Source organism: Bidens hawaiensis, unplaced genomic scaffold (assembly GCF_021521415.1).
Source record: "Bidens hawaiensis isolate Kalapana, Puna unplaced genomic scaffold, B.hawaiensis_p1.1 tig00022174_1, whole genome shotgun sequence".
NCBI classification, from domain to species: domain Eukaryota; kingdom Viridiplantae; phylum Streptophyta; class Magnoliopsida; order Asterales; family Asteraceae; genus Bidens; species Bidens hawaiensis.
The window spans coordinates 190396-203404 of record NW_027493441.1 but is presented as its reverse complement, the minus strand read 5'-3'; the positions used below and the strand labels follow the sequence as shown (position 1 = coordinate 203404).

The 13009-nt window shown below is 33.8% G+C and overlaps 2 protein-coding genes across 2 annotated transcripts; both read right to left on the bottom strand.

The window, feature by feature from the left end:
• Positions 1-223: 223 nt before the first annotated feature.
• LOC143564898 (mitogen-activated protein kinase homolog NTF4-like) lies at positions 224-5197 on the bottom strand. Its single transcript, XM_077052035.1, has 6 exons — positions 4874-5197; positions 4357-4486; positions 2995-3132; positions 1492-1824; positions 1221-1401; positions 224-657 (listed from the first exon to the last, which is right to left on the bottom strand). The coding sequence occupies exons 1-6, from the start codon at positions 5086-5088 to the stop codon at positions 485-487; spliced, it is 1170 nt and encodes a 389-aa protein (XP_076908150.1). The 5' UTR covers positions 5089-5197; the 3' UTR covers positions 224-484.
• Positions 5198-7761: 2564 nt separating this feature from the next.
• Positions 7762-12444, bottom strand: LOC143564887 (sphingoid long-chain bases kinase 1-like). Its single transcript, XM_077052026.1, has 9 exons — positions 12031-12444; positions 10805-11170; positions 10629-10722; positions 10498-10535; positions 10205-10351; positions 9585-9684; positions 8992-9488; positions 7999-8436; positions 7762-7914 (listed from the first exon to the last, which is right to left on the bottom strand). The coding sequence occupies exons 1-9, from the start codon at positions 12442-12444 to the stop codon at positions 7762-7764; spliced, it is 2247 nt and encodes a 748-aa protein (XP_076908141.1).
• Between the last annotated feature and the right edge of the window lie 565 nt (positions 12445-13009).

Genomic DNA, 13009 nt, shown 5'->3' with positions numbered 1-13009 from the left:
CCTTTTTTCTATTCATAAGAAAAGGAGAGATTAAAATTGCGTCTACAGGCCAATGAAACCCAATCTATCCTGACCCGAACTTATTTTAATGTTACCCAACGGATCCATTTTAACACCACCTTGTGTGTACCATTTATCAAACATGAAATAAAACATGTGCATTCAAATGTCAACAACGGCAATATAACTTCTTTTACTAGTGCGTATCTACACATGTACCAAATCTAAAGCAAATCTTCATTTAGAAGGCCAAAAAATATCAGTTTTGATAATATTGATCATAGAACATACAACAACGACGTCTAAGCGGTATTGCTTGCCACGTTATGGCCCTAACCAAATAATTCAACTTCAGGTTTTAGATGAGAATGATTATATACACCAAAGATAAAATCATAAAATCAAGATATCACAAATCGCCACGCCACTAACAAAACCACACAACAAACAAACAAACAAACGAACATACGGTGGGGGTACAAACTCACAGCTGGTACTCGGGATTAAAAGCAAGAGCTTCCCTATAAATCATCTCCTTCATCTGTTCTTCAGTTGGGGCATGATGCTCAAAGTCAAAGTTAAACGGGTTCATGCACACAGGCTCATCACTGATGTCATGCAGTGATGTCAGATACGGATGTGCAAGTGCATCTTCAACTGAAACCAAACAAGTATATTAAGTTAACATGATATATAAAATGATTCTTGCTAGTAGAGGTGGCAATTTAATCTCATTTACTTCTCAACAGATCAATTTGGGCTATGCTTTATTTCTAATAGACCACACTAGTAAAAAAAGTATCTAATATAAAAACAGATCAAATGGGTCAAACATTTCACAAGAAACTAGATTATTATAATAATTATTTATCTATTGCAGTACTGTATAAAACAATTATCATTTATTTTGTGCATAAGATAGTGTTTTGTGATCATATATGCCAAATCAACTATTTATATAACGGTTAATATTATTGGGCAAAACGTGTTTCGAGTCAACCCAATCTCACTTCACAAAATTACCCATTTTGACCCGAGCTCCTTTTGATCCATCACCAACCCGCCCATTTTTGCCACCCCACATGCTAGAAATATATGTGGCACATCTTGTACAAAAATATAAATCAACTTAACCACAAACCTTTTAGCATCATATTAATATGATGCAAAAAGCAATTTAATAAAAGTTATATAAAATAAATGTAACATTGCATGCCAACCTGTAATTCTCTGTCTAGGATCAAAGGTCAACATTTTTTCAATGAGATCAATGGCAGCAGAATGAACTTGAGGAAACTTTTCATTAAATGATTGCCGTGGATAATGTTGTAGTTGGCGAATGTATCGTTTTGCATTTTCATTCAAAAACCCTAATTCAGCTTCTGATGGAGTTCCAATCAGCTGCACGTTATAAAAACCATTAAAAAAAAGTTAAACAGTTAAAAACATATTTGTTTTAGAAGAATTAAAAAACCTGAAATTAAGAAATACCTCCATAAGCAATCTGAGCTGGTGTACATGATCTTTACCGGGAAATAAGGGCTTGCGGTCCATTAACTCCATAAAAATGCAACCGACAGACCATACATCAATGGCAGCAGTATAATCAGAAGAGTTTAACAACAGCTCTGGTGCACGGTACCATCTTGTGACAACATATTCAGTCATGAAATCAGTTTCAGATGTAACACGAGCTAATCCGAAATCACAAATTTTCAGATCACAATTAGCGTTCAAGAGAAGATTGCTTGGCTTCAAATCTCTGTGCAGCACATTAGCCGAATGTATGTATTTTAACCCACGCAGGATCTGATACAAGAAGTACTGCAACACAACTGATGATTCGTTAGCAACTTAGCATGTAAAGTATATATCAACATGTGTATGCATTTCAACACAAGGTATGCTATATTTTGGGACTTTTTTGTTGGTGCTAATGCATTAAGAGGTGTATAATTTTCTTTTAACATAAAACACTATTTTCTTTAATGAAGAAGCCGAACTTTACACAAATCACTATTTACTAGATTGCCAATCACAGTCAGCAAAAAATCAAAGACTCTTTCCATGAAATAAAATGCAGCCAACAAGACAAAATGCACCTGGATGGTAAATAACACAAATAATATATCACATATGTACCATCACAAAGCTTGATTTCTTTTAATGGAGTTACATAAAAGAGAATTCTTTATCAAATCCCATTAATTTGAAGGCAGGCTGACATGCCTATCTATATAAATGAAACACTATGGTTTTTTCCAATTAAACATGATATCAAGAATGATTATTGTTGATGCTTTAAGTTATGCTAACAACCAGTATCATTTTAGCTGCCATGTTCCCTCTCAAAATGTTAACAAGGATTATTAATTGTGATACAGATTACCCATATATTTTTTTATTCAAAACATGCAAAGTAACAGGACACCAGAAATGAACATAGTGGCTAGTATTTCCCTTAGTTTCAACATGAGCATAGTGGCACAACTCTTTCCAATCAACTTTGAGGTTCATCAAAGCTACAGGACAGCAGAAATGACTCGTTAAGGGAGATATATATGTCAAGGGTAACTAGTCAAAGCCTTATAAATGAGTTAATTACAGTTTAAAACTAAGACAGGGTTAATGATAAATAAAGTAAAAGTCGACAGATTCAAAAGCACGATACATGATCCGAGATCTCATATCAGATTGGGACATATATCGGACAAATGAAAGTTTCAACAGCATTTGCTCCATCACTATTGGCATATAGAAGAAACAAACAGAAATATCAGCTTGAACAAATATTCAGCTACAATACTACAAATATGAATCTAAACGACCAAAAAAAACAGAAGAGATACTCATCTAAAGATAAATACATTAACAACGTGCTACTAAAGTACTAAGACAGAAGAGATATGAGTCTCTAAAAGAACCAAAAATGTTAAAATCATGGGCATCTGAATTAAAATACACATCAAAATTCAAAATAAAGGAAAAACAGACCTGGCAATGTTCCTCTGATAATGATTGATTGGAACGAATTATTTGATGGAGATCAGTATCCATGAGCTCATAAGCAATGTAGACATCATTAAAAGCCGTCCTCTCTGGGGGTGGAATTATATCTCTTATTGCAACAACCTACATTGAAAAAAGAAAGCCTACATCAGTTACAGAGAACCACACCTACTGTTAAATTCAGCACTTCTTTATCGTTCAAGATTTCTTTTCAAAATCATGGAACTAATAACAATAGAAGATGTAAACAATTTACAGTCATGCTGCATGTCAAACCGTAGTAATTTGAGTTTGCAGCGTCACAGCATAACCTTGAGTCAATAGCAACATGTTGATTTGAAAGGGATACAATATCAAAATATAAATGTTTTTACAGCAACGAGCAAAAAAGGTTATAGATAGTCAAAGCAAGTGATTCAGTCACGATTCATGACTCATCCCCCTAGACACTCTTACGCTACTTGATCAATCTCAAATTCCTAGTACAAAGTTCTTTTGGGAATGGAAAAGTATCATAAAGCAACGGAAATCCAATTATTATGCTAAAATATATGGGTTATTATCACTATCAGGCATTTGGCTAATCTCTTTTTAAATTGAGAATCAAATATGTGGTCCCAAGAACTAGTCTTCTATGTTCTTATCATAGCTGCCAGTAAACCTATATATCCTAACTTCAAAAGTATACCAGCACACAAAATAAACCATGTTTATGAACTGTATATCAATTGATGTTTTGTGTTGTATGCAACTAATGTCAAACTATTTTGACATAATTTGACAAGAAGCGTCTAGGCAAGTCCCGGATCCTTCTTCACTACATACTGACACGCACACAAAAGAGAGAAGGGACAAAGAAGGTAGATTAAGTAACTACTTTATTAATCAAAAAGTGGTAGCCAATAAAGTATTATCCTAATCATGTGGCAGCTAATAAAGTCTCATAATCATTTTTCAAGAAACAACAGCAAATCCTATGAACTGCATAAACTTTTACAGCTCATATCATCAAGCAACAATCAGGAACCGATCTCATCACACACACATTATACATGCATATCACAATGCGAGATAATCACATAATCAGACCATTAGCAGAAATGAAAAATCTGTTATTTCATCTAATAACCAATTCAGACAACACACTTCAAACATAATCATTCAGTTGGAAATTAGCACATGCTCCAATAATAATCAATAACCAATATAACACTGAAGTCACAATTAGCATCAACCGATTAGCTACTGTTAATTGTAATTTTATTATCATTTACCAGTGACTGCATTCATAATCATTTAACTAATCACAAACAGAAACAGACATGATTAACACCACTACTCACTAACGTTTTCATGATCCATATGACGAAGCAGCTTAATTTCTCGTAAAGTCCTCTTAGCATCAATCTTATTATCAAATGCGTTAGCAATCTTCTTAATCGCAACATGCTCATTCGTCTCCGAATTCAAAGCCGAACTGCACACACATCAAATCAAACAAAATCAAACAAAAACCCAGAATCGATTCGACACAAAAATCAAAAACCCACAATCAATTCGACCCAAAAACAAAAACCCAGAATCAGTTTGATCCAAGACCAAAAACCCACAATCATTTCAATACAAAATAAAAAACCCAGAATCAATCCGACACAAAATTAAAAACCCACAATCAATTCATTACAAAATCAAAAACCAACAATCAATCCGACACAAAATCAAAAACCCACAATCAATTCAACCCAAAAACAAAAACCCACAATCAGTTCGACCCAAAAACAAAAACCCAGAATCAGTTTCATACAAAATCAAAAACCCGGAATCAATCCAACCCAAAAACAAAAACCCAGAAGGAAAACTGCACCAGACTATGCCGTAGGCGCCTTTGCCGATGGGCATGATCGGAGGTTTATACTTAGCGGTAACTTCAAAGATGTTTCCGAAGATGTTATACTGAATAAACCTGCCGCCGTGGCTGAGAGTAGCCGGAATGTTTTCGATTCCGGCGACTGGCTGCGGCGGCGGAGCAGCGGCGGCGGCGGACATTTCAGTATCGGATGGGTGAACTGATGGATCCATGGAATTAGAAACCCTAGAAAGTGAATAGAGTAATTGAAGAAGAAGAAGAAGAATTGGGTGTCTGCGTCTGCGTCTGCGTCTGCGCCTAATTTATTAGTTAACTTCCGTGACCATGTGGTCCATGTACCATATCTCTATTTCTCTACCAAAACCAGTTATTATTATTATTATTATTATTATTATTATTATTGTTAGGTGATATGTAATAATAATATTACTAGCTTTTGAACCCGTGTATTACACGGGATTTGTCAAATAATAAAAAAAATCCATTATTTGAAAGAAATGAACAAAATTAAAGGTAAAAATAAAATATATAGTTCAAACAATAAGAAGTCTAGAATCTCAAATTTACAAAATCGATTTTTTATATACAATATTTGCATAAATTGTTTTGACCAATTACCCGTGGATAACTATGATGAAAGAAGAAAGATTAGAAAATTAGAATGAAAATTATAACCCATTTCTCAAAATTGTTTTGTCCCATGACCTATGGATTGTTAGAATAAATAAGATGAGAAATTAGATAATTAGAAATGAAATTATAACCATTTGCAAAATTATCTTGACCCATGACCATGGATTGTTAGGTAGAATTAAATGAGATATTAGAGAATTAGAAAGGAAATTATAACTCATTTGTCAATATGGTTTTGCTCCATAACCCATGGATAAGTCAAATGAATAAGAATAAAGATTCGACCAAGAATGGATGTGGGATTGTCACATCATCTTCATTATTTTCTTTTATACTCTTTTATTAGTATAGTTAAATTATTGTATCTTATTATTAAGTTTTATAAGTTGATGTTATTTGATTATGAAAATTGTTATAGTATATGGGATTAGTATGTTAAGTTATATTTCTCTACCAAAGCCAGTTATTATATCATATTACAATATGTTATTTGATTATGAAACTTATAATAGTATGTTAAGTTAGTGAGTTGTTGCATTTAAAGCCTACTTTTGCTTTTTTTTTAACTTTTAGAAAAAATAAAAGGAGGTTATAAAGTGTTTGGTAGTGAAAACTAGATTTTTAGTAATGAAAATTATAAAAGTTTCAAAAGTCACTAACATTATAATTTTTCCAACTTTGCCTAAAATTAAAAAAAAAACAAGATTTTTAGTAATGAAAATTGTAAAAGTTCTAAAAGTCATTATGACTTTCCCAACTTTTGCTCGTAAAAGGAGCTTCAAAAAGAATCCCAAACACCCCCTTATAAAAGATGATGCCTTGATGATATGTTGGCAGGTGTAAAACATGTACAATAAAGTGGTCAACAAAGATGTTTATAAAGTTCGCTCTCTCTTTGGTTCAACTAGATGAAAAACTCTCAAGTGTGGGTTACCGCTACACTAGTCATGTGTTGGTTAGTATAAAGTGATTATTCTATATAGTTCAAGGATTTAAATGAAAGGATATGGACCTTGTGGGTCAAGAATCGCATTTAACATGGTAAGTGTGTTTAGCCGTTTAGGAGATTTAACAAATGTAACACAAGCAGTTACCAACACGAAAGGATTTTGTGGATTGCAAATCAAGGAAAAACCATATCAAGTTTCACAAAGGTCTAGAGTTTGAAAAGGCTTTTATCTGGCTCTTTAGATTTATCGATGACTCGTTAAGACATACAAGAATACATTGTGTGACTTGATTTATTGCGTATATAGTGATGTGTGCATTGGAAGTATCTTGACAATGGAGTTTATAAAGAGTAGTTGATTGTAGTGTGTTCAAGGTTTGTTCATTGTGATTATTATTTGTTCTTGATCAGTGAATATATTAATTTAGACATATTTATATTGTGAGAATATAGTAGATTAGTAAAGGAAATGGTTGGAGTTTATAAAATGTAACCGAGATTATTGAAGTTGGTTGACAAGTTATTATAAGGACCACAATCTTAAAACTTCTACCATTAATATATCTAATTTTGATTGACAATAATCATTTTGATACACATCTGGCTCAATATCAAGCCAATTTACCTTTGCTTTTCAAAAGTGTTAATTCAGATGAAAGTTTTTTGGTTCTAAATACTCAAAATTACAAGTTGTTAAAAGATAGTAAACTAATTGTTATGATAATGGCATCCCATTTGTTATTTGTTTAACTCAAGCAATGGATTTTGCAGTTGGACCTTGTTTTTAAGATAGTTGTACTATACCATTGTTACAAGCAGAAGGCGACAAACGAGTAAATGGGTCTGGTAATATGTTTGTTTCGTCCATTTTGACAATGATTGACAAAAGATTTTCCTTTTCATCTTATTGTTTAATTAAATCCACACACACACAAACGCGGTCCATTAAAGCAACATATTAACCATTAACTCAATTCAACAATATTTAAATCAGTCAACAAGTGGAAACAAGAAGCCAAACTCTATAATGCTTTACAACACACAGTCATCAACCACTCCATCCAGTAAAAAGAAAGACTGCAATCTAACCACCAGCAGATACAAAGTATACCATGTATAGGTATGCGTGTGTGTGTGTGCGCGCGCACATATATATAAGATCAGAAATACTACAAACGGAAATCAAGGCCAACACAGAACAAAAGATCATAATATACAGTGAGACCTCAGATATGTAACAGTGGAACAGGGCATGGCATGATTACAGTAATCGTCCAGATCCACATTTGGAGGGGTAAAATAGTCATTTCACATTGTTGCTTGAAGGCCGGCCAATCAGCCTGCATTGGTCTGGAAGTAAAGACGAGACAACTTGACCTGAGATTCTAAAAAGTTCACCATCGAGTCCACACCCGTTGTGTGTGCCTTTCCCTGGTTTCAGCTTCACTGATTTAACCTGCAAAAAATATAATGTTAATTGCATAATATTAATATTAATATAAATATTAATAATCGTAAAAAATAATATATACTACAGTACCTTCACATATTCAACATAAGGAAGAGACAGGTGTCGGCCCATCTGTAACAGCAAGAAAAATCTCAACAACCTTAATCTTCCACTTCCATGAACCAACAACAAATCCATAGTATTATCATCATGCTCTGCTTCGGGTGCCACCACTTGAGAACTCAAACTTTGAACGGTTTTACAAGAATGATTACATACAAGAATACCAAGAAACTTTCCTTTTTTAACTACCCAATTTTCTTTCATTGTAACCACGGATTCCCTCCTTTCGTCACTTTCAACATCATCAGGTGGGCCCGGTAATTCAATCGGGTTTTCCATTTCCCAGTTAGGTTCTGTGTCCCACTTTGGTTCCGCATCCCAAATTGGACCGGGATCGGACATTGTTGATGATATATCCTCTTTATCATTTGCCCCTAAGTTTCCCCATGAAGATCTAGTAGGATCCTGTTGTCAAAGTAGAATTAAATTACACAAGAAATCTGTATTTTTTATGTATATTAGGCTGCTAAATTTAGGCTTGTAAACGAACCAAGCGGAGCATGTCCGTGTTAGTTCATTACTTTAACCAAACAAACAATCAGACACGGACAATTAAACAAACGGGATTTTCTTGTTCATGTTCGTTCTTTTAACAGTATAAATGAACGATTCACGAACGTAAACAAACGAGCATAGCTAAACATAAATGAACAAACATAAGTGAGCTAAAACCCACTACAACTAAATGTGAAAAATGTATTGGGTCTAAAAAGTTAGCAAAACCAGAATAAAATGTAATAGGCCTAGAATGTTCAAATGAATATATTAACACACGTAAAAGAACGACCTCTAATGAACAATGAGACATGCGCCGTATCCGTTCATGTTCATTCGTTTACTTGATAAACGGGCATAAACAAACTTCCCGCCGAAATGTTCACAAACAGTTCACTAAATGTTCGGTTTGTTTACAAGGCCTACTGCTAATTAGATTGAATTTTCTTAAAGTAAGTTTGTAACCTGTGATGATGTCAGCCCAGTCCACCCTTTATCTGCCCTTGACTTTGACCGTGTTCTTGGCCAATTTGGAGTTGATGAAAGTGGTAACTGAGGATGGATAACTTCCGGTTCTGATGTCACATTGCTTCTTCCACTCGAAAGCCGTTTTGACTTCAAGTCAATGGCCCGCACATAATCTGATGGCTCAGTGCTACTACACGTATCCATCTCGAGTCCAGACCGACCTGGTGTCATTATAGAGTCAATACTAGATAAACTAGAGGCTCTCGGGATGCCATCTGTATTTGATCTCTTCATGACATCTGTGTATAGATCTGACATGTCAACTACATCTTTTTCAGCTAATGCTTGTCTTTCTAAATCGTTTTTTCCTTTGAATGCTGGTAGATATTCCAGTTCATAACTGTATTTTGGTAAGCATAAGAATTTGAGAATGCCAGCAACAAAATAACGTAGAGGACCGAAGCGTTTTTGGTATCTTTCAGAAAGTTCCAACACTATGTGACAAAGATTAATATATAATTTATCAACATAATAGTTAATACTATTGAGAAAATCAAGCATACTGACAATATGTATGTTTCAGAGCTTACCATCACTAACAAAACCAAAGTATGACACGGTCATTCCAAAATGAATGACACCTGTCTGAATCCATTCAACAGCAAACACATCTGTAGCAGTCAGGCCTCCCTGAAAAAAAGAATTACAGTAAACATTAATATTAGCGTGAAAAAGAGGCTTTTTTTGTTTCTATAACATGTCTTTACGAATTTTCATTCTTTCGTGTGGTGTGCTTCTTGTTGAGCAATTATATACATTAATTTCTCAATTACTGTGCCCCTTGTTGAACAATTATGTACATTAATTTCTCATCCAGCTTATCTTTCTAGAGCACATAAGAACCCTTTGATGCCAAACTAATTGGGGGAATCAAATATAATATCAGAGCATATTAAGGAAATGGGTAACAGATTGTTTTACTTAACCTCTCAAATCGTTTTATACATTCAGGTGCAATTTTAATCAACATTGTTTTTGTAATCACAACTAGAAGTATCTTCTCAAGAGTGTACTCTTTAGACTGTATAATGTATTGTAATTAGCAGTAAACGAGGCGGAAAAACATGTTTGGCCTCAAATTTTTGTGGTCATATCTCATAACTGATCTCATGTTTGACTTGAAACCCATACTAATAAGACCAAGCATTACCTTCACTATAGCTAGTGCAGCAGAAACTGGATCCCTAACCCCAAGAACGGTCCAGACTAAGGAATTGTCAGAGCCAGCAGGTATGATACCAATTGGAATTGATATTGCTTCTTTCTGATTGTCTCTGCAAAGAAGACCGTTTAGAACCTGTACATAAAATAAATTTATTTAATGAACTACCAATAAAATATATTATATCTAGCCATAGCCAAATTAATTCATATAGTATTGAAATAGCTATAATTAAAATTGTAGTGGCCAAATTTCATAAAGTGAACCAAATAAACACTGACCTCGTTGACAATTCCATCGCCTCCAACACATATAATTCCTGGTATAAAAACAAAATACATATGGTTTAAAGATTTATTCTTCAAAAAAAAACAAAGCAAAATAAAGAAAAGAAAAAGTTAAAACCGCCTACCATCAGGACATGTGCTAAAGTCAACACTGAAAGCCAGATCTCTAGCATGACCAGCAGATGTTGTTTTGACCACCTCCAGCTTGAACCCTGCAATCTGTAATAATAGAGATAAATATATTCTGATGAATAAAATATAGATATTTAGAATATTTATAAGATCAGAAGTAACATTATACCTTAAATATCGGTTCAACCAAATTATGGAAAACTTTGGTGGAGCGACCACGTCCAGACCGGGGATTTAGAATGACAAGCATCCTAGGTGGACTTTTACTTTTAATATGTGAATAAGAAAAATCAGTAGCCAATATTTCAGAATCCAGCTTCTTGGAAGATACCAAAGGATGAGGTGAAAAATTCACAAAACAATGCTGATCTGCAAACCCAGCAACCCATTGACAAGCTTCATCTGGAGTAGAAGCCAAAAAGCAAAAATCCTTCCTGCTTCTAGCAGATTTCAAGAACCGAGACAGACTGTATGAATGCATTTTTAGAGGATATGAATGTACTATAAAATGTCTCAAACCATAGTTGTAGGACACCTGCATAAGTCGTGGATTGAATTAACTAAAAAGTTTCAAAAAGTGAAGAAATGTGTACAGAGTAATAACTTTTTGTTGCGTTTACAAGTGTGTTAAGAGATTTCAAGTTTATAAAGCCTGTAAACGGACCAAATAAACATGAACGGAGCATGTTCGTTTGTTTTAATTTTTAACCGAACAAGCAATCAAACAACAATTAAACAAACGGGGTTTTCTTGTTCGTGTTTGTTTGTTAAGAATATAAGCGTATTCATGTTCGTTTACGTTCGTTTGTTAACAGCATAAGCGACAGTTCATGAGTGTAAAAGAAACACACGTAGCGAAACATAAATGAACTAACATAACTGAGCTGAAAAAATTAAAAGATAAAATGTGAACAACAATGTATAAGGCCGAAAAAGTTATTAAAACTAGACTAAAATGTAATAGGACTAAAAAATTTTAATAAATATATTAAGGAATATAAACTAACAAACATAAATGAACGAACCAAACATGCGTTCATGTTCATTCGTTTAACTCAATGAACAAAGTTTTTTGTTCACATCCGTTCATTTAGTACATAAACAAACTTCTCGTCGAACAGTTCACTGAACATTTGGCTCGTTTACAGGCCTAGTCTTGAATAGATATAACTAAAAACACAACTTTATGTATGCCAAGATTAAACAACACAACTTCTTTACAAATTACAATTAGAAGTGTGAAAATTTGAGCAATTTGTTCATCTTTTTACATGCAGAGTTTTAACCACTTTATCCACATTTTAAAGTGTAAAGACTTAGATGTGTGTGAATTGCTGTAATAAACACAGAAAAATCTAAGGCATAAAAAGTTTGATTATATTTTGAAATACTTACAGAAATGATGTCATCAAGGCTTAAAACATGAGAACCCCAAACCAATGCCCTGCTTGTTAATTTAGCATCAACAGTATGTAAATGTGCATTTTCGGTTATATTTTGCGCGTTGGTTACTATAATGTTCTTCCTCTTATCCAAAACTAGCTTTCCAGAAATGACTTCATATCCCAATAAATCAGATTTTTCATCTCCAATATCAATTCTGTGTTCCTCCCTCTTTGATTTCTTGATATCGCTGCTGGCACTGACATCATTCCTTCTAGAAGCCTTAACTTTTGTATGTTTTTCAGGGAATACAACTGGAGATGTTTGTTGACCAGTTGATACTTGAGAACAACAGTTAAGGCGGCGAAGTGATTGTTGAGGGGTTCTTAAAAAATTGCTCTTCGGAAGACTGCCACTGTTCTGCATGCCGATTAAGGTGCGAAATAAAACGAACAAAAATGACAGTGGCAATGGAAAGTTTCTCTTAGCTGTAAAGTCAAAGTCAACTGTAAGAGCCAGAATAAGAAAAATCAATCTGCATTTTTTAGAAACCTAAAAACATGTTTGTGTATTTGATCTATATAACTGATCAGAGTTGATAGAGAGTAAAACTTGTCATTAGAGCAACAAAATATAGGTTTTGAGAACTAACAATTACATCCAAAGTCCCATAAAAACTCAAAACAATTCATTTCTTTAAGCTCTAACATTACTTATTTGACCATTGTCATCATTATACAACGTTGTTTGGATCCAAAAGATTGCCCAAATCTGTCAATATTAAAGAGTATATGGCAATAAAACATTTAACTTATTGTAAAAGAAACCTACTTAAACACAAGGAGCATGCATAAAACGAACATAAACTAAAGCACCTTTTAACAACTATTTGTATATGCTAAATCACAAATTATAGCAACCCATATAAGATGAGATAAAACTATAATAGCAACCTCACCCGACATCATTATTTCATCAGCATGCACCAACA